We start from the raw sequence: 25,078 nt of genomic DNA on the forward strand, positions 1-25,078 counted from the left end.
CCAGTTTGGTGCTGTGGAATAATCCTTTTGTACACTGTAAAGATTTGTCACTTGAATTGGTTTAATATAACACTGATTGGCCAGTAGCCAGGCAGGAAGTGCAGACAGGGTGACCCAAACTAATGAGAAGGGCAGAGTCAGGAGTCACCAGCCAGACACAGAGGGAGCAGGAGATGAACATGCCATGCTAAAAAAGGTACCGCCACATGGCAGAGCGTAAATAAGGAATATGGGTTGACTTAAAATCCAAGTGCTAGTTAGTAATAAGCCTCAGGTATTGAGCAAGCATTTAAAAGTATATAAGCCTCTGAATGTTTATTTAAGAGAGGCTGTGGGACACAGAAACTTCTGCTTACAGTTTAATTAAAATCTATTTGCCAAAATCTAGTTCATTAAAAAATCCTGAGCTGTTTCAATTTTTCCAGCTGGCCCCAACATCAAATGTCTTCCCTCCTCCCTGTCCCCATCCTCTGCACAAACACTAGAACAAATCAAGGTCTCATTTCCATCACTTAACTGCTCCACCTTTGCCCCAGGTAACATATGCTAACAGTGTAACATATCAGCCAGAGGAAAATCTCCAGAAGTACACACACATCAATTGCATGGTTACAATTTTCCAATACCAATCATTGACTGGGTTCAAATATCACTTCCACAGAGTATCCCTTCTAGAGAACCCAGACAATTTCTATTACTCCAGCCACCTTATTTTCTTTATAAAGTAACAAAAGTAGTTATGTATGTTATATTTCGAGACATAGCCCAGGTTGGCTTTGTGAATTCATTCTATAGCGGAGTACGGCCTTGAATGGCTACTATTCCTACTGCCACCTCCTGTGTGCTGGGATTACAGACGTGTGACTCTCAGTGCTAAAACTATCACTTGCGGTTCTGTTCTTCATAAACCCCATTAAGTAGCAGACTTTTCTGTTGTAGAGTAACATCTCCTGCCCAGCACAAGGCCTAAAAATCCCCGTGAAAATTTAAGCCCCTCTTGGCTTCAAGATGTAGCTTCCTATTTACTTTTTCTTTGGATATAAAGACAATTAAACAAGTAGAAAATATATTGTATGGATCTGACTACATTAAAGGCTGAATGTGTGTGGGTAGGGGAGGGATGTGGGTGTGGCGCGCGCCGCAGAGACATGTTTTGTGGCTTATCCTAGCTTCAAAGTTGATTCTCCAATCTTGGCTTCCAGAGTGCTGGACATAGTTTAACCCTACTAATTGCTCTTGTTGCCGTTGTTTTATCTGTGTGGTTTGCCTATGATTGTGTTTAACCAAAGAAAACAACTGCTATTTATACCTTTCGTGAAGACACTTTTGACCTGACAGATTTTAATTATTTCCATAAGAGTGTCCTTCACGTTGGGGTACTTGTTCAAAAGGACGTTTTGGCTTGGGGTGTGTGTGTGTGTGTGTGTGTGTGTGTGTGTGTGTGACAGGATGGCATATATTTTAATTATCTAATAAACATTTTTGGGCATCCTTCGAAGTCCGCACGTTCGGGCACAGGAGGAGGTCAAAGGACAACTTTGGGAAGTTGGTTTTCTTCCTTCCAAGGATCGAACTCAGGTTGTCAGGCTTGGTAGCAAGTACAGTTACCCCTAAGCCATTTTGCCAGCGTTCAGGATGCCATTTCTTTATCACCCCTCCATACTTGTTTAAGTCAGTAAGTGGCTGGAGAATGCAGGAGGCGGAGCCAGAGAATCCTGGGTTATTTTTGTTGTCAATCCACCTCTCTCAGCGTTTCGAGTGTTGGGAGTGCTTTAAACTGGCCTGGGTTTTTTTGTTTGTTTGTTTGTTTGTTTTTTTAACTTAAACCGTGCTTTTCCTTCCTAGCACTCTTAAGTCCCGACCAGCTACTTCTCCACACCTCCATCGACTCGTGTACACGATGAAGATGATAATACATCACAGACCAAGAGAACAGGTGCCCAAGAGCAACTGAGGCACAGCAAGATTCCGCCCGACCTGTCAAAGCACCAGCTCGGTCCCGGCTTTAGGTCGTGGGTATCTCGGTCAAATCTCTAAACTCGGTGTTCACGTACACGGACTGGGGCAGTAGCCCCACCGCGCTGCCCCGCGGGGCTGAGAACGTTTGGGACGTAAAAGACGTAACGTAGCTGTAGAGGGAAATTCAGACTGCGGGGGTCCCCTATGCAAATCCGCGCCTTCCAGCCGAACACGGGCGCCAGCGCTTCCGCACTTCCCCTCCAGGGCACCCGGCCGCGCCGGCCGCGCGCTCAGGCGCGGGGGCGGAGATTTGCATGTGCGAAATCGGGAAGAGGGGGGAACCACCGCTCGAAAACCCCGGGCGGACCTCGGGTGGCCGAGAAGCTAGCCCGCCGCTCCGCCCCGCCCGCCCCCGTCCGCGCGACGTCACGGACACGCCCCCTCGGTCCCCGGGCTTTAAGCCGCGCTCTGAAGGCCACCGGAGGAGGGGGATTTCTCAGGGGCCGGCGGCTTCTCACGCGCGGAGACGTCACCGCGCGCCCCCGGAGCTTCTCGCGCGAGCGCGCAGGCCGCCCGGGGCAGCTCCGCCGGGGACGGGGGGAGCGCGCGCCCGGCGCGAGGCCACGCCCCCTCCCCCGCCCCGAGTAGGCGGTGGCGCGAGTGACGCAAGCAGCGGGAAATCCCCTTTCCGCCAGGCGGTCCGCCCCGCCCCCTGCCCCTGCCGCGGCATCCTGGCAGGGCGACGCCAGGACACGGGTGACCCGAGCGCGAAGATTCTGGGGTGGGAAGGTGTGAGCCGCAAACCCAGAGGGGCCGGGAAAGAAGAGGAAGCCCGGGGGTGGTCAGAGGACTGGGGTCCCGGCTGCAGTGGCTGCTCGGCCTCCTGACTGACTAGCCGGCTGGCGGGCTGACGGGCTGACGGGCTGACTCACGGGCGGACAGACGGGCTGACGGACGGACCGACTTGCATCCACTGGCCGGACGCGGGGAGCTGCGGCGGGCGGCGCGCGGAGCCGAGCCATGGCCTCGGGTGAGTACCGGGGCGAGCAGCGGGGCGAGCACCCGCGGGTCCCGGGAAGGAGCTGTCTGGCGGAGGCTCGGTTTGGGGTTGGGACATTCTGCCTTTCAAGTCGTCTCCTCTGGCAGATTGTCAGCAGTTTAAAAAGTTACCTGCTTCGGGGCTTTGCGTGCGAAATCAAAGCGGCGCACTGTAATCTGATCTCCTGGTAACAGCCAGAACCGGCGAAATCCCAGCGACGTGGTTTTTAGGATTCGAGGGGTAAGCACGGTAAAGGAGGGCACAGGAATCTCGCCTTTAAAGACCGGCACTGAGACGCCGCCGTTTTACTTTTTCTGAAAAAGAGGAACCTCCGGACCTCAGGCGAGCTTTCTTTTTTAAGTCTAGTCGTGCCGGTAGCTAATCGCTCTCGGGCTGACAGTTGTACAGAATGTGGCGTGGCTGTAAAAGTCCTCGGTGGCGTTTTAACTCGTTCCAAGTGAAAACACTAGATTTTAACCCCCTCCGGGCTGAAGGGGTTCCTTGTCTAATTTTCCGTGCCCACCCCCTCTACTTCCAACCACGAATGTTCCAAAATGTTCCAAAAACGAACATTTTGTTAGCAACAAGACGGCGAGACGAGTTTTCGACTGTGCTTTAAAATAACTGGTTCGAGTGGAAATGTGATCGCTTAATGTAAAGGGGAACACGTTTGTAAGGAACGGTGGACAGGACAAGGGAGGGAGCCCAGTATGACAGCCTGCTGTGGGCAAAGCCAGCGAGTGCGTCCAGCCCACCCTGGTTGTGGTGGTCGCTTTCCTGGTCGGTGGAACTAAAGCCACCCCTTTATTCCAGCGGGATGCTGACCCTAATCTTCCCAGTGGGTCACTGAGGAGAAGGCGGCGGACGTCTAGCCTAGAAGAGGAAGTAGAAAGCTAAATGAACTCTTAAGAGTTGAGCAGAACAATGCCATAACTCCTGCTGTAGGCCCTAAAGGAAACCGGGTTGTTTCACATGACGCTTGATTTCAGTTTGTCTGTGGTTTTCATGAGAAAACAAGTGTAGTTTAAAATATTTCAACTTTCTCTTTACTCATTTAAACGAACCCAGACTTTCAGGTAAAGTCGTAAATTTAACTCGTGTTCAGATTAAAAAGTACATAGAAGGCTTCAAATATTTAATTAACTCATTGTGATCAGAGAGTCCGTATGAAAGTTGGAGAGTGGCAGGCTTTGTTAAATAGAGCAGGTTTTGCCCTGCCTACTTAACAGGATTTTATTAATATAGTACACGAATGTAATACTTGAAATTTTCTCAAGAGAAAAAAATCATTTATTACATAAAGTACTGTAAGACAGCTACGATTTTTAAATGTGATACTATTAAAACTTGTCTAAGGAAACATATTTTGTGCTGTTAGAGAAATGATCCCCAAACTTAAAGGCAGAATTTTTTAAAGAAATGGCAAGGATTTGAAAGTTGTGTTTGGGTTGTAGCTCTTGATGGTGGTCTTGCTAAGCTTCTGTGAAGACCTGGGTTCGATCCTCAGGACTGTCAGGGAAAAAAAAATCAACAAAAAGTAAATAAATCTGTAAGTTGTAGTGTTGCTATCTTCTTACTTTTGCACTAAATGAGACTATTTAAAATAAATTGTGCAATTTAAATGTACTTCACTTATTTGAAATGTCTAGGGAAAACGTAGTTCAAAGGAGTCTGGGTACACTATCAGTTATATAAACATACAGAGTAAAATTGTGAAATGCTTTCAAAATCCCCATTCCGTTTGGAATAGTAAGTTAAAAGCAACAACATTTGCTCAATTTATCACTAATCTAGAGTCTTTTTGTAATATGGTATTGAAACCTTGAGAAGTGTTCTTACCGATTACCAAGCATTTAAGACCATTTGTGCATTTGTCTCCGGATGTCATATGTAAATAGGTCTGTGTAATTGAATAGGCGGTGCCTATAATGTAAAAGTGTCATAGATCACAATCTCATAAGCAAAATTATATAAATGCCACAAGTAGACGGGATTTTGTTTGATGATTCTAATTATTGTTCTGGTAAATTAGCAAATTATGACTTCCTAGCTAGCCATTAGGCTGTTTTGCATTGCCCTTTTAAAACCGTCATTCTAGCCTTTTGTTGTGATTAATTATAGCAGGCAAAATTATTATTCTTGTGATTCTATTCTATTTATTCTTAGATGCTTTATGCCCATATTTAAAATTTCTCATTATTTCATAAAAAGAACAAAAACAAAGTGGGGGGCACAGTTACTTTGTGTGGCACGTACGGTGGTTACTAATGATTAATACATTCATCTTTAGTGAAATGTGCTTTAAACTTTAGAAAGTTTGGTTTAGTCACCCTTTTAGTATGACTGCGGTATCACATAACAGGAAGTACAGAAAGAAAGTATTTTTGTGATCGTACTAGTCACCAGCTTTTTGTATGTGAATTTCAAGATAACCTTTTTTTTTTTTCTAATAGAAGTGAATGTAACTGAGACAGCTTACACTCTAATAGTAGAGCTGGAAGTCAGGAGTGGTTAGCTAGAACAAATGCCTGCCTTTCACAAATACAGTTATTTCAGAAATAAAACACATGAAAAAGAGATAAAGCTGTTATCAAAATTAGTGATGTATATTAAGAGACTGGGTGGAGAAAATGATAAGGGGGCACAGTCATAATTAGGAACACGGGATATCTGTGTGGTCTCTTTCTCAAATACAATTTAAGGGACTCAATAATTTTGATCTCAGTCTTCTCCCATCTGTGTCCTCTACATAATTGTGTTTATGAGCACATGATCTGAGTATTGCAAAGGAGGATATATTTACCCAAAAGTAATTATTCATTTGAAATTTGTATTTAACTGAATCGCTTGTATTTTTAAGTCTGAAATCTTAATAGAGATGACTTGGTACTGCCATGTATTTTTTTTTTTTTATTCTAGGAAAGACTTTCTTTTCAGCAGGTAAAAAAAACTTTAGAACTGTTTTGTTTTTTTCTTCTGTACCCGCAGCAGTGAAATCTTACTGCAAAAACTTCACTTTGATTTGCCTTGTGGTGCATACGTTAGTCGAATACACCTGTTGAATTCTTCCTCAGTTGGTTATATTAAATTTTATACATACACAACACACACACACACACACACGGGGAGAGAGAGAGAGAGAGAGAGAGAGAGAGAGAGAGAGAGATGTTGGTTTTGTTTTTCAGATATCCTGTAACTCAGGATAGCTATGTAGCTATGGCAACTTTAAACTCTTGATTCTCCTGCCTCAGCCTCCTGAATGCTAGGATTTCAGGTGTGAGTGACCAGGTCTGTCTTGAACTAGCTTTGATAGACCTGTCTGGAGGAAAAATGAGAACTCTTGGTTTTTTTCCAGAATTAATAGCGGTGCTGTTTGGGAGTGTGGGGTCCCTAGCTGTTTCCTCCTATTTCTGTGGGAGAGCAGCGCTCTGGTCAGCTCTTCCCAACTCTGGTTAGAATGGCCGTCGTTTGTGTCCTGGATTGTAAATAATAAGGTGCTGAAAGTTGTTCAGAATAAGACTTTGTTGAAAAGAAGCAATCTAAAGCTATCTTTAGCGTGTCTTCTTGGTTGCAGTTGAATGAGCTTTTCTTGTTTGGTGGAAGAGAAAAAGGAGTGGCAACTAGCCTTATTTGTTTTGCCTGCTTTATCCATGATCCTGTCTGAATGTGGATCTGAACTCTGGGTTTCTTCTCTGAATAACTTGCATTGTTGTTGTCACTTCTTTGTGTTGTAGGGCGCTTGGTCTTCAGAGCATTTAGACTAATTTGGAAGACTTTTTTCAGAAATCTGGGCTTTCCTCTTGAAGGGCTACATTTCTCTTCAGATCTCTCTGAAGCTAGGGGATGACTTATGGTTTGGAAAAGCTACCTAGGTGGTTACTGAAGTACAGCCCAGGACAAACTTTGCTCCAGGGACTGACTACTTTGAATCTAAATATTTGCCTTCTGTTCTTAAGATAGCTATATTGATTTTAGATGAAAGATTATAGCCATATCTGTTTATGCTTAAATGCTTTTTTCTTTTCACATAAGTGAAATAAGTGATATTATTCAAAAGCTTGGTTGTAATTACATCTCAGTCAGTTTGATGACTGTTGGCTTTTGTTTGTTCTTTCAACAAGAAAATCTCATGAAACATTTTCACTCTTTATCATTCTTTTCATATCCCTTTTGTGGTCACAGACTCAGAAGACATCCATTTGGTAGTCAGATTTGTTAGTTTCTTGGATTACGATTTCTTCACTGATATATTTTTTAAAATTGTTAGTGTGTCTATATGTGTGTATGACAGGGCATAGTGCTACATTCCTTTAATCCTGCATTTGGGAGGTAGAGGCAGGCAGATCTCTGAATTCAAGGCCAATTTGGTCTATTAAGTGAGTTCCAAGCCAGTTAGACCATGAAGTGAGACTATCTCAAAAGATAAATAAACAAAAATAGAACAGTAATCTTTTTCTCACAATTTTATATTATTTTGAAATTTAGTTTTATCACCTCTAAAATGAGATAACATCAGTTCTCTTTATGAAGATTAAAGTCAACAGGATCAGTGAGAAATACCTATGTATATATTTTCACTAGTATATGTAATTAACTTATTCTCATTGTGCACTTAATTCTGGCTTCTAATTCTAACAATAATATTTCAATAATAAAATTATTTAATAATAATTAATAATATAATTGTTAATATTCTAACAATAATAATATACCTATTTTATATATAATTCTGAAGGCTGATCTATTTCTAATGTGTCAGTGTAATTTCTTTTTAATTTTAAAATCTCATACTTGAATTAGTAAATAGAAATTAGTACATTAGTAAAAGGAAACATATAGTAAAAAGAAAAGTAAATAGGCTCAAAGAGCATTCCTTTTGCCTAAGTGTCCTTGAAATCTTAATTATATTGCAAGCATTTTAGCTGTACTTTAAAAGTTGTTCTAGCCATTTTTAGAATTTACAATGTAATTAAAAATATAGGGTTCAGTCCTCACTTTACACTGTCCTGGTTTTAAAAAATTAAATTGTTTAGAAACAATTTTGAAAACATTTCTGTGCTTTTAAAAACTGTAGTGACTTTCAGTAATCTTAGTTGAGAGTATTTATTTTCCCTAAGGTTCCCTGATCTATAATATTCCGTTCTTCCATTTTTCATCTTCAAGAGGAATGGCATTGAAAAACAGTACTGAGGAAGGACGTGATTGGCTCATTGCACTGCTACACAGTACAGACAGTGTCATCGCTAGGAGGGACTTAAAAGTCATAGATACAGTTAGATGAAAATATGAACAGACATGAGGAAGCATGAGGGTGTAGTCATTCTCGTGCCTACAAAGCACTACTTTTTTCAGTTATGGAAGAATCTAATAAGGAGGAACTGATTCATCCGTGATACAGTCCTTTAGTTTTTGAATAACTGACACCAAGGAACTTTGGAATTTTAATCTCCCAACAGACGTTAATGTAAGGCATTAATGAGTAATGCAATTTCTGCCATTCTGTAACTTGAAGTAAAGCATGTAGCTTTATTTCAATAACAAAGCTAGGTGTGGTGACAGAAATCTATAATACTGGTACTTGGAAGGTATAGCATCTAGAAGATCAGAAGTGCAAGGAAAGCCTCACGCTACACATTGAGTTACTTGAGATCCTGTCCCAAAAAAGGGAAGATATAGCTCAGTTGGTAGAGTGACTGCCCAGTATTTTAGAGTCCTGGTTATACAAAGCCCTGTGATAGTGGAGCCTGTAATTTATTTCAACACTTGTTCAAGGCCAGTTTAGGCTACAAAACAATTTAGAGACCTGCCCTAAGATGAGACCCTGGCTCAGAAAATAAAGAACACAGTAGTTAACCTCGCCTAACCTAATGTTCTTTGGAATAATTGCTGTAAACAAAAATACTATGATTGTTAGCTTACAGCAGTTTCTCAATTGTGAGGTCACCTATCAGGCATCCTGCATATCAGATATTAAATTTACATTACGGTTCATAATTGTAGCAAAATTACAGTTATGAAGTAGCAATGAAATAATTTTATGGTCTGGGGATCACCATAACATGAGGAACTGTATTAAAAGATCACAGCAGTAAGTGGTGGAGGCGCACGCCTTTAATCTCAGTTCTTGGGAGGCAGAGACAGGTGGAGCTCTGTAAATTCAAGGCCAGCATAGTCTGTGAGTTCCAGGACAGGCTCCAAAGCTGTACAGAGAAACCCTGTCTCTAAAAAACAAAACAAAACAAACAAAATGATCGCAGCATTTGGAAGGTTGAGAACTACTATTTACAGGAAGGGAAAGTTATTTCCAACTGGGGGACTGTATATAAATTAGACTATTAACTTCTGAAACTTGGCTTTTAAGTGAGGCTTGTTATCAATGAAGAGGTTTTTTTTGTTGTTGTTTCCTTGGTTTTTGGTTTTTTGAGACAGGGTTTCTCTGTGTCACTCTGGCTGTCCTGGAATTCACTCTGTAGACCTGGCTGGCCTCAAACTCTGAGATCCACCTGCATCTGTGCTGGGATTAAAGGAGTGCACCACCACCACCCAGCTCAGTGAAGAGTTTCTACAAGAGGAAAAATAAGTATAAATGCATGATATCACATGACAATATTTAGGCAGTTCTTACTACTTCAAGATAATCTTTTCAACAACTAATTTTATGTTCCTTTGTATTTCATAACTTGTGCAACTTGTTTTCGATGACCCTACCATGTTTTTATATTTCTTCAAACAAGTTAACGGGTACTGTTGATTATGTAATTCTGTATCAATTTCCCACCAAGACACCTCTTAAAAAGTAGTGAGCTGGGCTGGGCGATGGTGGCGCACGCCTTTAATCCCAGCACTCGGGAGGCAGAGGCAGGCGGATCTCTGTGAGTTCGAGGCCAGCCTGGTTTACAAGAGCTAGTTCCAGGACAGGAACCAAAGCTACGGAGAAACCCTGTCTCGAAAAATAAAAAAAAAAAAAAAGTAGTGAGCTGGGATTTATTTGACCTTCTAGTTCAACCACATAAATTCTTTAAGATGCCATTGAAAAAATAATATTGAATTTAACATAACTGAAGAGAAATGTACATTCTCCAGTAGTCCTACAAGAAGCCAAGGTATGAAATATTTTAAATTGAGAGATAAATTGTTTAAATATACAATGATGTACAAATTGTGAAATAGTCAATATTCATTTGCTTATATTTTCAGTAACTATTATAAACTTGGTTGAATTACAAACAAGTTTCCTCTCTTTCTCTCGCTCATGTTCATATGCATAGGGGTGTGTGTGTGTTCAGGTGTGTGTGTGTACATCAGAGACTAATCGTGGTGTTAGTTAACCTCGGTTCTCCAGGAGTTGTTCACCTTGTTCTTTGAGACAGGGTGTTCACTGGTACCTTGTACCTAACCATTAGGCTAGGTTGACTAACCAGTGAACCCCAAGGTTCCTCCTGTCTTCTCCTCTCCCAGACTGGGCTTACAGGTATATGCTACCATGCCTGACTTTTTATGTGGATGCTGAGGATTCGATTATGGTCTTGTCCTTGAATGACAAACACTTTTCTGACTGAGCTGTCTCCCCATCCCCTAGTCACCAGCGATTGATTTGTCTTTGATGTTTAGGTTCCAAACTACTGTCAGGTTTTATTTTTTAAATAATCTTTTATTCTTATAATAGCCTGTTTCAGACATACCCACATTGTTGCTCATATGACAGTACTCCACACTTACCTATGTTTTCATTTTAATTATCTGTAATATTATCGTTTATTTGTAATTAACTGTAGTAAAAAATATTAAAAGGAAAATTCCATACATAAATAAAAACTTTTAAGTAACTCATTATAGTAGTTAGTCATAATTGCTATGTTTTATTGTTTCTAATCTCTCATATGTATGTATATATAGGAGAAAATCATGTGTGTGTGTATATGTATATGTAAGTGGTCTTTAAACTGATTATTTTCTCTCTTTTCTTCAGTCTATCCACTACCATCAGAATTCTTATTCTACAATACTAAACTGATCTTGTGATTTCCCTGAATAAAAGCATTGATTCCTTTCCACATATAGAATGAAATCCAGTTCTTGGACTTTCCATTCTCTCTAAGAGTGGAATTGTACTCCACTTCTGTTGGTGATTAATACACCTTGTATAGACAATTACTTCCCTTTTCTAGAATGTCTTTTTACTTTTGTTTTGTTACATTTTTCCCTCTTAAACTGCTAGATTCCTCTTTTGTTCTTATTATAATTTTCTGCAGAATTTTGTTAGTACTTCCCCCCTTTTGTACACTAACTGTGATGTTTGCCTCACAGCTGAATATGAGATCCTTTAGGGTAGCAGTTGTGATGTGGTAAGAAAGCATCGGAAGCAACAGTAGTACCATTTATTGGCTACCTCTTGGAGGTGTGATACTTGGAAAGAATTTAGCACATATTTTACAGAGTATGTTAATAACAAGATATAATTAACACAGGGTCTTGCCAGACTCTTGCTGGACCTTTGTTTTGTTTGGGGAATAGCACTCAGGAGACAGAGCAGGAGGATCACTGCAAGTTCATGGTCAGTTGGGTCTACATAATAAATTCTAGAAGGAAAAGAATGGTGGTATAGACCTTGTTCCATACTATATTTTAAAGACCTATTGTTTCACTGTTTCTCAGGATTGTTTGCATTCTAATAGGATAAGCCTTAGTGATTTGTGATTTGGGGAATTCATAATTTAAAATAAAAACATATTAGTACCTACACTAACTTGTAGACACAGTAGTCTTTTTTGACCTTTTATTTCCATTACTTCGCTAATAAAAAAAGATGAAGATGCTTATATTTTTAGGTTTTATTGATATACAATTAATTAGTTATAAGGTAATAATTATATATAAACTTTTATTTTTTTTAAATAAGATCTCTTTATGACCAAGACTGTTGTTATGCTTGACTATTATCCTCTATTTAAACCTAAACTTCATGTTAGGACCCCAAAAATGGACTTTGTGGGGAGTCACTGGATCTTTTTGTCCACCCTGACTGGCCGGAAACTCACTATATAGATCAGACTGGTCTTGAACTTACAGAGATCAGCCTTTCTTTGCTTTTGAAACTGCAAAGATTAAAAGCCTGTCCTACCACTCTTGGAAATTAAATAAATAAATGTGTGTGTGTGTGTGTGTGTGTGTACATCTTAATCAACACAAAATAAACATAAACATGTCCACCATCCTCCAGGCCTTCTCATCTCCTGGTTTTAAACAAATAGTGATCACCTTTATTTCATTCTAGATTGACTTACATATTCTAGAGTTTCATATAATTGGATCATATGGTATGTGCTTGTTTTAGATTGCTTCTTCCACTCAACACACTTACTTGATAGTTGTGTGTATCAGTATTTTATCCTGAGGGTGCATATTTTTAATTATATTTGTTATGAAAAGTAATTTTTTTTACCCACATTATAGGTTACATTTTGGAGGAGGTTCAGGTGGAACTGATGTGAAAATTTAGTTGAGCCTATGTAAAATCACTTCTGAGACTTGTTTTAGTATATTATGTACAGATTCTTTGGTATTCCAGACTTGTGTGCACAAAAATTTAAGTGCATTTTAATTTTCAATGAGTGTCCTTTCATGTACTTAGAGTCTAATTCAAAATAAAGCAGGTAAGTACATTTTACTCAATCTTGGAGTATACTGTACTCTGGAATACTATCTCCTTCACCTTTCTTGGGAAGTTGGGTGAAAACCCTTCTAATTTGGCCTCATATGGGTAGTAACTCTAAAGTGGTTGCCTCAAACTTAATACTGCCGTTAGTTACAGGTATCAAGCCGTAAGGCACTAATCAATTGTGTGTTAATACTACTAGGAGCTCAGTTTGTGGAGGGAAAAGATTTCCTCCTCACATCATCTTTGATGACTACATTTGAAACTTTTTATTTAATGTTGGGAAGAAAAAAGATCTTTGCTTTGTTGTATTGTTTTTTTTTTTAAACCCAAGTCATTAAAAAATCCATTATATTGCTATTATAATCTCACTCATTGCTATGTCCCTTTTAAAACTTTCAGGTGCATATAATCCATATGTAGAAATAATTGAGCAGCCAAGACAAAGGGGAATGCGCTTTAGATACAAGTGTGAAGGGCGCTCAGCAGGCAGCATTCCTGGGGAGCACAGCACGGACAACAACCGGACGTATCCGTCTATCCAGGTAACAGGCCCTTCCTCAGCAGCTTACTTCCAGTGGATCGTATTTCACTGTGACAATTGAATTAAACACTCAGTTTCTTTTTTGGTTATGGTTTTGTTTCGAGACAGGGTTTCTCTGTGCAGTCCTAGCTGTCCTGGAGCTCACTCTGTAGACCAGGCTGTCCACCGGCTTCTGCCTCCCCAGGGCTGGGATTAAAGGGCTGCACCACCACCGCCCAATGGAAGGCTCAGTTTCTTAACAGTTACCTCCTTGGTCTTTTACTCCCATTCCATTTTTGTTTGTTTGTACTTGATTTGCATTAACTAGGCGTGTAGGGAGATCTCTTAGATGTGCACACTCTTTCCTGCTGTAGTTCGTGTATTAATGTAACTGCAGTGATTCCCGGTGCTTACTATATTCAGACACCTTTGGATCTGATCCCTCCTGTAAGCATGAAGCTTTTAGTAAGGAAAAGGCATTCTCTATATATGGTGGTGAGGGGGAATTATAGTATATGCTAAACATGGATTTGGAAACTAATTTTTTTTCAATCTTTTAGTTTCAGAGCTATTAATAAGGAAAACTTTTCCCCTCTTTTTTCCTTACCTTTATAGCACATCTCCAGTACTCTTGAGTTATCATCTAAATTATCACTTTTTTCTCTGTATATTTAAAGTGTGTATGTATATAAATGTAGGCACTCGTGCCTCAGTGCCCATGTGGACGTCAGGACAGGCTTGGGTAGGTTTGTGCTTTTCTTCCACGTTTATGAGGCAGGGCATCTCTGTTGTTTTCTCACTCAATATATCCTGTGTCGTCCTGCTTCTGCTTCCCATCTCCTGACAGCAGAGTTGGTATCACAGGTGCTCAAGCTCCTGGTCTCTATCTTTTTTTGATAGACAGTACTGAGGATTGAACCTAGAATGCTAGGCAAGTGTTCTACCACTGAGATAGATTCCTAGCCTGTGAAAGTAGTTTTTGACTGAAAATGAATTTGGCAAATGTACCATATTTATAAGGTATGTTTATATGTCTTATTTATAAATTATATTTACTTGCCTTTTAATTTTTATAATTTATTTGCTCATGTTTGATGTTTTGAAACAAAATTTCACTAGACTAGGCTTGCCCTCTTGCCTCTGCTTCCTTCACACTGGGAATATAGGCATGCACAATCATGCCTAGGTGCTTTTTATCACTTAAATTCCAATTAAAAAGCTTAGTAGTGAGTTGATGGGGTAGCACATGCCTCTAATCCAAGCATTTGGGAGGCAAAGACAAGTAGATCTTTAGTTTGAGGACTGCCCAGACTGTATAAGAAGTTCCAAGCCAATGTGGACTGTTTTTGTTTGTTTGTTTTTTGTTTTGTTAAGACAGGGTTTCTCTGTATCTTTGGATCCTGTCCTAGAACTTGTAGACCAGGCTGGCCTTGAACTCACAGAGATCCACCTGCTTCCGCTTCCTGAGAGCTGGGATTGAAGGCACGCACCACCACCACCTGGCTCCAATGTGGACTTTTTAAACAAGACCTTGTCTCAACAAATAAATAAAAACAAAGTTAGTAACTAGTCAGGGGCAGTATCACCCACTGTGGGGAGGCTGTGGTAGGAGGATTACTTGGGTCCAGAGACTAGTGTGGATAAAAGTAAGACATTATCTCAAAATTGAATTTGAAAAATGGTTCTTAATCTTTCATGATTAGATCTAAAATCACTTCTTTGCAACTAGCTTATTTACAGTTTATTTTATTGAACCTAAGGAGAATTACAAAGTTAAAACAATAAGTCCATTGTCAAGTTATGTATTGATTTCCAAATTTCTCTTCTTTTTGTTTTAACTGATACGTAGATGCTGGAATTAAACATATTAATGGACTGTCATGTAATGTCTGATACATGTATACATCATGTAATTCTTAAATCAGGTTAAACATACTTAACTCCTCAAACATTTATCATCCTTGTGGAAACATTCCAAGTCCTCTTAGTTTAGTTAAATACACAGTATTTCTGTACATAGTCACCATATTGTATAATAGTGTGCCTAGAGTTTTTTTGTCCCATCTATGGTACAAATTAAATTTTAAAAAGATTTTATTGTTATATGTATATGTGCCTGATACAGATACTGGGATCTGAGCTCTGGTCCTATGGAAGACCAGGAAGTGCTCTTCCTTTTGAGCTATCACTTCAGCCCTATGACTTCATGCTTTTAAATGACTTTTTTTTTTTTTGGCAACAGTATGGGTTTGGGTTATCTAAGTTCTTTTAAGTATTCAAATGGAAGAGATGTAGTAAAAAGTTAACTTAAAAATTCTATTCTTCCAATCTTGTGAGTCATTTCAGCTCCTCTTTTTAAAAAAATGTTCCTAAATTTTATTTATGAATTCATACAAACATTGCAGACAGTGTGTCTTGACCCTCACTCCCCACTCCTCTTCGTTCTAGTTAACCTGGAAGTAGCGCAGGCATTTCAGAGTTATTTCTGCTGTTAGCAATGATGCGTAGCCATACAAGACCAGTCCTGGAGAGTGGTCTTCTTCAGAGATTTTTTTTTTATGAGATATTTCAAGTATCGTTTGGAAGAAGACACCTTGGAGGAGACAGTGATCTCACTCCTGCTCCTTTTGATGGTCACAACCCCTCCATCAAGATTTCCAGCTTTTCCTCTGGCCTCGAATCGCAACATTCACGATGCTGTCTTCTGTAGGGTGGGTGCAGTCAAGGGCGAATTTCAAAACCTGCTCCCCCCCCCCCCCCTTTGCCACAAGCTCTTTTTCATGGTCCATCTGTCCTCAGAGTACCATGTTTTTGTTGTTTGTTTTTTAATTCTTGAACATTTTTAGACTCTCTCCCTCTGCCCCCCCCCCCCTCTGCACACGCACACACGTGTAAAGGTCAGAGGACAGCCTTCAGGGCAGTGCTCTCATGTACTGTGTGAGATCCAGAGATTGCACTTCTTAATGGCAAATGCTTTTACCTATAGCACCATCTGACCAGCCCTTAGTTCTTCTTAAATCATATTACTTTATGCATCAAAATTATGTGTATGATTTGTGTCTTTTCTGCTCCAACAGGTTCTAAACACTTTACAGCTTGAATTTTTTCTCCATCAGCCTATTTTGTAGTTTCAGCAATTGTGAGTGGATATGATCAGTATACACTGTATAAGTAAATGTATGAAACTTTCAAAGAAAAAATATAAAACAGACAGGCACAGTGGTATATGTCTTTAATCTCAGAATTTGGGAGGCAAAGGCAGGTGGGTCATATTTCTTTGCTATTATTTTCAGTGTGGCTTAAATATGTTTTTCAAGGCATATTTATGGTATGACAGTGTAACCAAAAGCAAAGCACTGAAAAGCTAACTTCTAAGCATTTCCTTGTGCTCTGTGACCCACTCCTCCAAAAAAAAAAAAAAATCAACTTTCCAGGCTGTGTTGGTGCACACCAGCACTTGGTAGGCAGAGGCAGGCGAATCTCTGAGTTTGAGGCCAGCCTGGTCTACAGAGTGAGTTGCAGGACAGCCAGGGCTACACAGAGAAACCCTGTTTGAAAAAACCCTGTTTCTTGAAAACAAATGAGAGAGAGACAGAGAGGAAAAGGTATCAACTTATTTGATTTATTTAGGATTTTGGATTTTGACACAGATCTCATATAGCTCAAGTGGGCCTCAAACTCATCATGTAGCTGAGGAGACCTTGAACTTCTGAAAATTGTTGTCTCTTCCTGTTGACTGTGGTTAATGTGGTTCTGGGAATCAAACCCAGGGCCTTGTGCACGCTAGGCAAGCATTCTACCAACTGAGCTACATCCCCAATACAGTTTACCTGTTTTATGTTTGGTTTTTCAAGACAGAGTTTCTCTTTGTAGCCTTGGCTGTCCTGGAAGTCACTCTGTAGACCAGATTGACCCTGAACTCACAGAGATCAGCCTGCCTCTGCCTCCCGAGTTCTGGGATTAACGGTATACACCACAATGACCAGCATGCTTACTGGTTTTGGTTTGGTTTTTCGAGACAAGGTTTCTCTGTAGCTATGGAACCTGTCCTGGAACTAGCTCTTGTAGACCAGGGTGGCCTTGAACTCACAGAGATACACCGGCTTCTGCCTCCCAAGTGCTGGGACTAAAGGTGTGTGCCACCACCACCTGGCCTGGTTTTAAAAGGGAAAAGAAGTAACCAGATGATAAAACTAGATGAAATTAGGGCAGAAAGAACATTTCAGGAGAGTTGAAAGATGGTTTTCCATGCTGGTATTCTCTGAAAACTTTAATCTCAAGTAAGCTGCTGAATATTTGAACTTTATTCAGTGCTGACTTCATTATATACTTGAATTTAGTGGATCATCTTTTTATATTTGTTTGCTTTTAAAACAGGGTATTGTTGCTTGTAGCTCTAGCTGGCACTGAATTTGTGCCAGTCCTCTTTCAGCCTTCCAAATGCTGGGGTTACTGGCATATGCCACAGTATACCATCTGGCAGCTCTGTTCTTAACAAGATATACTTACGGATTGTACAATTAATTTCCCCTTTCAGATTATGAACTATTATGGAAAAGGAAAAGTGAGAATTACGTTGGTAACAAAGAATGACCCATATAAACCTCATCCTCATGATTTAGTTGGAAAAGACTGCAGAGATGGCTACTATGAAGCAGAATTTGGACCAGAACGCAGACCTCTGTTGTAAGTATGCCGTCACAGAAATCTTTGCAGTAGGACAAGAGTAGCATTAGTTTTTAGCAAAATTAATTTCATATTTAATTTACTATAGCTTACATTTAAATTTTTAATTTTATTTTTCATCTGTAGGGGTACATGCATGGGCCATGGGGTGCATGTGGAGGTCTGAGTTGGTTCAGCTTGTGAAGCTGGTTCTTTCCTCTGCCATGAGAACTCTGAGGAGTGAACTTAGGTCACCAGGTGTAGTTGCAGATGCCTTTACCCCCTGAGCCATCTCACCAACCCGATATTTAAGTTTTTGTTTTTACCATTGGCATTAGAATTGTCCTTTCAATCGGCAGAGCTACTTCCTTGAGAGTTGGAGGTTTAGACAGCTCATGTAACCCAGGCTGGACTCAAACTTGCTATGTAGAGTGAGTTTGAACTTATCTTCCTGCCTCCAGCTCCCAAATCCTGGGTTTGCAGGTAACACCACCATGTCTGGCTCAGCTGGAGTACTTATTTTAAAAATTTGTATGTTCTTCTTAGTGTTTCAAGATAGGGTTTATATAGGCCAGGTGGCCTTCCAGAGGACCCGGACACTGAGAGTCCAGGGTGAGGTTAGCCATAAAGTACTACATCAGTTTGTGCAGACTGAGCTCAAGACAGACTGCTGCCGTGGTTAGGCTAGCAGTCTGACAACCGAGCTGTACGTCTGCCACTCCTTATCTCATCAGTTTGGGCTGTTTGGAGACAGAATCTCACTGTGTAGCTCAGCCTAGCTTCCAGCTTGTGGTGATCCTCCTGCCTCAACCTCCAGAGTACTGGTTATAAGTAAGCATGTGTTACCATATTTGGATAGATGTTCGTCTTTATAATGATTGAAAGTAAAGAAAGCTTTTTATGTTGTGATATATTTCTACATTCTGCATAATCTATGAAAATTTTGAGGCCAACCTGGAAGGCATTGTTTCAAAAAAAGTTCCTCATTAATAGTAATAACAAAAAACACAAAAAGCCCAACTAATGCACATTTGACAAGCAATACTACTGCCTATATTACTTGAACTTCCACCCAGCGTTTTAAACTTTCAACTGTTTGTGTCTTGAAATACTCTTTCTGATTTCTGTAAGACAAACTTGTTTTAATTTGCAGTTTCCTAGCTGTCCTTCCATATGGCCTCTGTGTTTTCATCTCTGTCACACTCTAGTGCCTCTAATTTATTCTTTCTGGTATTTCAAGACAGGGCTTCTCAGTGTAGCCCTAGCTGTCCTTGAACTCAGAGATCTGCCTGCCTCTGCCTCTGCCCCTGGAACTAATGGATTGCACCTCTAATCTTACATTGCAGTCATGAGAGTATTCTTTAGTTGTCCTGCGTACAGTGCCCTTTCATAGGGCCTCCTTATGATCTGTTCCTTTTGTCTTCCTAGTGTAGTCCATACTATCCCTTCCCACAGGAAGCCTGCCTGCCCACCTGAATTGATCCTATTATATACTCCTTCCCATAGAGTATGTTTACTTTCATAAAACTTGTTATGATTCAGTTGAGTGGTTTTTGCATATGATTATTTAGTAGTTCAGCAGACTTGAGCTAGCGGGTTTTTTTTTTTTTCTGTAAATGGCTGGTCGTATCATAGACTTTACAAACCTTTCAGACTGTATGTCTGTCCTACTCCACCCCGCTATTTCAGGAAAGCAGTCACAAATGATACATGAGTGTATGGGCATGTTTGAGTTTCAATACAAACTTCACTTGCAAAAACAGCACTATGCTGAATTGGCCCATGAATTAGAGTTTGTCAATCCCCCATTCCCAACACTAAGGTTCCCTGAAGGGAGAAATTGTACATCTCCATTCCTTTTTAGAGTTTTAATGCACAGTTGAAACTCCAAAATATGTTGAGTGACTATGAAGGGATACATGGGAGAATGAACCAAATACCCTAATGATTCTTGGTTTCCTTAACACGGAAGTGTTTTGCCTTGTTCCCTTCTTTTCTCTTTCTGCTAGTGTTGGGGTTGATTCCAGAGTGTCATGAGCTAAACAAGGACTACACTATTGAGTTAATGCCTAGCTCTTGGAGTTTTGAAACCCCCCATTACCTTTAATATTCTGTGCATTAGCAGTGTGATTTATTCAGATGAGACAAAAGCAAGTAGTATATATTAGGGTGAAGAATTCTTTAAAACCCTTTATTAGAGAAAAAACTAAAAAACACAATAAGAATCTCTCAAAGATTCTTTTTGAGAAGGAATTATTTAGTTACAGGATTTCAAGAAAGGATTGAGAATTCATAGCTTATTTATTTTTGTTATTGGAGGTGGAGGAAGGAAATGTCAGAGTTATTTTAGGTGCTGGTAAAGTCACAGGTGTGTGAGTGCCGAGCATGAAGCATGAACACAAAGGCGGCACGGATGTGGAGTAGAGTGAGCCAGGTAGCTGCAAGAGCCAAGTGAAATGGGAAGAAAAGGCGGCGTTCTTATCATTGAGTTTTGCTTCCTTATTCACACCCACCCATCTCGAATGATGTCATGGTTTTTCCATGTGGGAACAAGTATGACTGGGTGGTGGCAGGGGAGTTCCCCCCACCATCATCTGTATTACACATATGCAAATGAATAATATTTGTAGCTATTGAGAAGTTTTCCATAAGTGACCTTCTGAATGTGTTAAATAGTGTTAGCATTAAACCTCTCTAATTAAAAAAAAACATTTCACTCCTATAACGTGGCATAAAGTGTATTCTGTAATCTACGACAGAACTTGAGGTCAGCCTGGAGTACACAGCAAGACACTCCAGCTGCTCACTGTGATTTGATGTAGCGATGAGCTAGAGAGACAGCATAAACGAACAGAGGAATCAGACATAAGAAGGCTAGCCAGGTCCCCATCAAAGTGAGAGCTGTACATAAGGGGGCACAGTTGCCTCTCTGCCCAAGTGCTGTCAAGACTCCAAAATGTTCACAAAGCCAGGAATACTGATGTTCTTCTCTAGTTACTTGACTTTTAAGTTCCATAATATATACAGATTTCTTTAAATTCAGTAACCAATCCTATAAGATCTTTAATAAATATAGGTTATAGGAGCAAATCATGCCTTCATATTTCAGGGTCTGGCTGTCTTTGCACCTCTTGATACACAAATTTTAGTGAATTGATCATGAATTTGTTTGGAATGTGAAATTTTGCTTTTCGGTGTTCTTTTTTTTTAATGTTTATCTACCTTGGTACATTTGACTAGGCATATTGGTAAAATATAATTATAAAATAGTATATTTGAAAGTGAAATAGTACTATGTATACTTTTTTGCTTTGGTCTTTTGCGACAGCGTTTCCCACGGTCTAGGCTAACCCTCAAACTCTTAGGTAGCTGAGGATGATCCGCGTGCCTCCATTTCCCCAGCGCTGTGATTAAAGGCAAATGTTGCCATGCACACTGTTTGTATATTAGCAGTTCTCTTAGACAGTTCTACTTTTTGTTACTCTTGTAACTTTATTATCAAAATCAGAAACAGGATCCATGTCCTAGTAGCTGGATTTGACCGGAAGGTGACTTCTCAATGTTGACTGTGTTTGACTTCTGTCATATTTTTAACCGTGATGTGATTTTGAAAGTTTCATTTTTTGTTCTTAGTTTTCAGAATTTGGGTATTCGGTGTGTAAAGAAAAAAGAAGTGAAAGACGCTATTATTTTAAGAATAAGTGCAGGAATCAATCCTTTCAATGGTAAGTATTTTGTTACAATTTCTACTATTTGAATATCGATGGACTGTGATTTCTCTTTACATTGTAATTCTACTTGTTGACCTGTATTTGTACCTAAGGAATCAAGTGTATTTAAGTAGACAGTGTCTTTGTTTTGTTTTGTTTTGTTTTGTTTTTTTAAGGAGGCCTCCCCTTCCCCTTTCTTATTGTTTATTTTGACATAAGTTCTCCCTTTGTAGCTCAGATGGGTCTATTACTACATATTGCAGAGTGACCTTGAACTCCCAGCAATCCTCCCTCCCTCATCAGCCTTCCAAGTGCTTGGATTATAAATTTGAGCCACCGTGCCTGGCCAAAACAAAAAGAAAAACTAAAACCTGCTGCAGGTGTTTTTGATTCTCTGAATATGCTTATTCCTTGTGCCACTCCTGCAAGGAGCAGCACTCGCTTCTCTTTCTGAGTGCTGAATAGGCTATCCATGCTCTCCTCCCTCCCCCCACAGTTGTTTCCCAATAGGAATCTCTTAAGGCCTTGCTGACTTGAAATGCTGTTTCACTGAGGCTGGCCTTGTCCCTGCCTCTGCCTCTGCCTCCCAAGTTCTGCCATTACAGACCTGCAGCAACATACCTGGCCACTCAAAATATTTTTTAGACTTCTTTAGATTTTTATTTATTTATTTATTTTATTATTATTATTATTTTTTTTTTTGGTTTTTTCGAGACAGGGTTTCTCTGTGGTTTTGGAGCCTGTCCTGGAGCTAGCTCTTGTAGACCAGGCTGGTCTCGAACTCACAGAGATCCGCCTGCCTCTGCCTCCCGAGTGCTGGGATTAAAGGCGTGCGCCACCACCGCCCGGATTTAGATTTTTAAGTATGAATGTTTTGCCTACCTGTATGTATATGTACCATGTGTGTGCCTGGTACCCTTGAAGGTCAGAAGAGGGCACTGGATCCTCTGGAACTTGAGTTGAATCAAACCCAGGTCCTCTGCAACAAGTACTCTTAAACACTAAGGTGTTTCTCTAAACCTTCAAAATATTTTTGTGATATGTTTTTGTATTGGCAAAATATATCTTGCTATTTATTTAGCACATTTTATTGGCAATAGCACTTACTAGCCATTTTATTTTTTAAGTTATTGTTCGGGGACAAGGGCTTATCACTTAACACATGCCTGTCCAAGAATGGCTTGAATTTTTTGATCCTCCTGCCTCCACCTCCCAGTATTGGGACCATCATCACACTTGGCTTATGCATTGTTGGGGATGACTCAAGGTTTCTTTGAGTGCTAAACAAGCCCTCTGCCAACTGAGCTGCTTCATCGACCCTAAGCATTTATTCTTTATGACACTATTTGGGTATGGCATCTAGTACCTTGTAGCGTTCTGTATTGTTCAATAGATAAATGTTTGCTGAAGTGGATGCAGTTATCCTTACTTTAAAAAGTCTTCATTCTAAAGTCCTGTGTAGCTACGTACATAGTTTTGTTGGTCTAGGCATGGTAGAGCACACATGTATTTCAAGCTGCTTGAGACTGCATCCTCAAACTATGTAACTGAGAAGAACCTTGTATTCTGTCTGAGCCTTTAGTCACTCATTAACTGAAGACGTGTAATAAATACCTATTATCTGTAAGCTCTTATCTTCGATGTTCAATGAAACATAAAGATGTAGCACACCATTCTGAGCTCATAGCACTTTGCCTAGTAGGGTAGCAACAGCACGTGGGAGTGGTGGTCATGGGAGATGAGAACCCAAGGCAGAGCTAGTGCTGCACTGATTCAGAGAGAAGGGTGTTTCTTCTCGTCCAGAACGAGACTTAGACTTTGTAGGACAGTAGTTCAGGAATGGAGATATGGCTCTAGAAGTGAGTGCTTCCTGCCTAAGCACAAAGACCTGAGTGTAATCCTAGTGCCCATTTGAAAACCGTCAACACTAAGAAGGTGACTACAGGGGGATGTCTGGGGCTGGAGGGTCAGTGAAAGACCTCATCTCAAAACATAAAGTGAAGACAACCAAGTAAGACACCTGGTCTTGCTCTCTGTCCCCTGTAAAGAAGATCTCGTCTTTACACACACACAAAGTAGTTCTTAGCTGGGTTTTCAGCCTTTACTCTGGATCCATATCACTTATGACTCCTGGTTGGCAGTCGTTTTTAGCCATGCTGTGCCAGAGATGAGAAACATGGTTTAAAACCATGTTAGTTTTATATAACTGTTCTGCATTCTAGAAATAGTGTTTTGATGCCCCTTTTTTTCTTACGTACAGAAGAAGGGTGCAGTGGTATGGGGTTAAGGACAGCCTCAGATGTTGTTCTGAAACAGGGCTTCTCACTGGCTTAGAGCTCAGCAGTCTGCCAGAGCTCGCTGTCTGCCTTCCCATATAAGCCTTGTTAAAGCCTGGCCTTTCTACATGGGCTTAGGAGTAGAAGTCAGGACCTTGTGCTTGCAAGGTGGGCACCTCACCAACAGAACTGTCTCTCTCAGCCCCACTCTGACTTTCTAGTGAGGCAGCCATGTTTTTATAGACTCACATATTAGGCTTGAGAATGCAGATACTGGAATAAATTTCAATGTCAGGTTTGACAGTATGAAACAGTGAGACCTTGTTTCAGTAAACAAAAAGAAGCCAGTTGTGGTGGTCCATCTGCCTGCCTCTGCCTCCCAAGTGCTGAGATTAAAGGCATGGGCCCCCTTTTCTGGCAGCATATATGGCTACCCATAAATTTTAAGAAATAAATTTTTATTGGTTGTTCCCTATAAGACTGTGGAATTTGGCTAATTGTTTTTCGCATTTAGTATTTTAATTTTAGTACTAATGTACTTTCTGAGTAAAATTTTCATGTATTTTAACAAAATTCATGCTTTTAAAATATGGTATATATTAGTAACAACTTATTGCTATAGAGTTGAAATATTATTTCAAAGGAAGCAATATTTTGTTTTAGAAATAGGTTTCTTTTCAAAAATCAATGTAAACAAACTGTTCTTGTACTGTTTTCTATGACAAGTTGTTATATCTTTTCAGAACTATAAAAATGTCCTGTTGTACGTTTTGTTTGTTTTTAAGCAAATCTGACTTACACATAAAATGTCTTAAGTAAGCCTACACCATCTGGTACCTTCCACACATCTCAGCTCTAACGTGTTGGTGTACAGTTAGTATGACCCTTTGCTTCAAATTCCCTCCCCACCATTTAGCCATGAAACTTTGGGAAATTATCTCCTCTCTTTAAAATCAGTGTCTTTCCTGTAAAAACAGGGATGACCATGATTCTTGCTAGATTTAGAAGGTAATTGCAGACTGGGCCAATGACCATGGTTAACAAAGAATGCCTATTTCCTGTTGCCTACAACTTGCCTCCAGAATTAAGACTTTTGATTTATGCTGTCAGTTTGTGATTCTACCCGTAAGGTGCAGGCATAGTCCCTAGCGTAGTTCCTCCCTGAACAGGGCTATATGTATCACGTACTGTTAGACAGTAATGGTGTGGTATGAAAGCCATTCTTGAGTGTGTGGGCCATCCTAGTTCTGT

General features: G+C 40.2%; 1 protein-coding gene and 1 pseudogene across 3 annotated transcripts in view; one reads left to right on the plus strand and one right to left on the minus strand.

Moving 5' to 3' along the window:
* The first annotated feature begins 2,781 nt into the window (after window positions 1-2,781).
* Rel (REL proto-oncogene, NF-kB subunit) overlaps window positions 2,782-25,078 on the plus strand; it is a 34,931-nt gene continuing 12,634 nt past the window's right edge. For 2 of the 3 annotated variants that reach the window (XM_041668699.1, XM_041668700.1), the window contains exons 1-4: window positions 2,782-2,989; window positions 13,056-13,198; window positions 17,714-17,862; window positions 21,475-21,566. In XM_041668699.1, coding sequence (XP_041524633.1) covers window positions 2,980-2,989; window positions 13,056-13,198; window positions 17,714-17,862; window positions 21,475-21,566 — 394 coding nt within the window. In that variant the 5' untranslated portion in view covers window positions 2,782-2,979. Of the gene's footprint in view, window positions 2,990-3,179; window positions 3,239-13,055; window positions 13,199-17,713; window positions 17,863-21,474; window positions 21,567-25,078 lie in introns of those variants that run through there. The other variant, XM_041668701.1, reaches the window with a different exon arrangement.
* Window positions 15,546-15,965, minus strand: LOC121459541 (annotated as a pseudogene).

Source organism: Microtus oregoni, unplaced genomic scaffold (genome assembly GCF_018167655.1).
Source record: "Microtus oregoni isolate MIOR12 unplaced genomic scaffold, Mior012 000019F_ref0000042, whole genome shotgun sequence".
NCBI lineage: Eukaryota > Metazoa > Chordata > Mammalia > Rodentia > Cricetidae > Microtus > Microtus oregoni.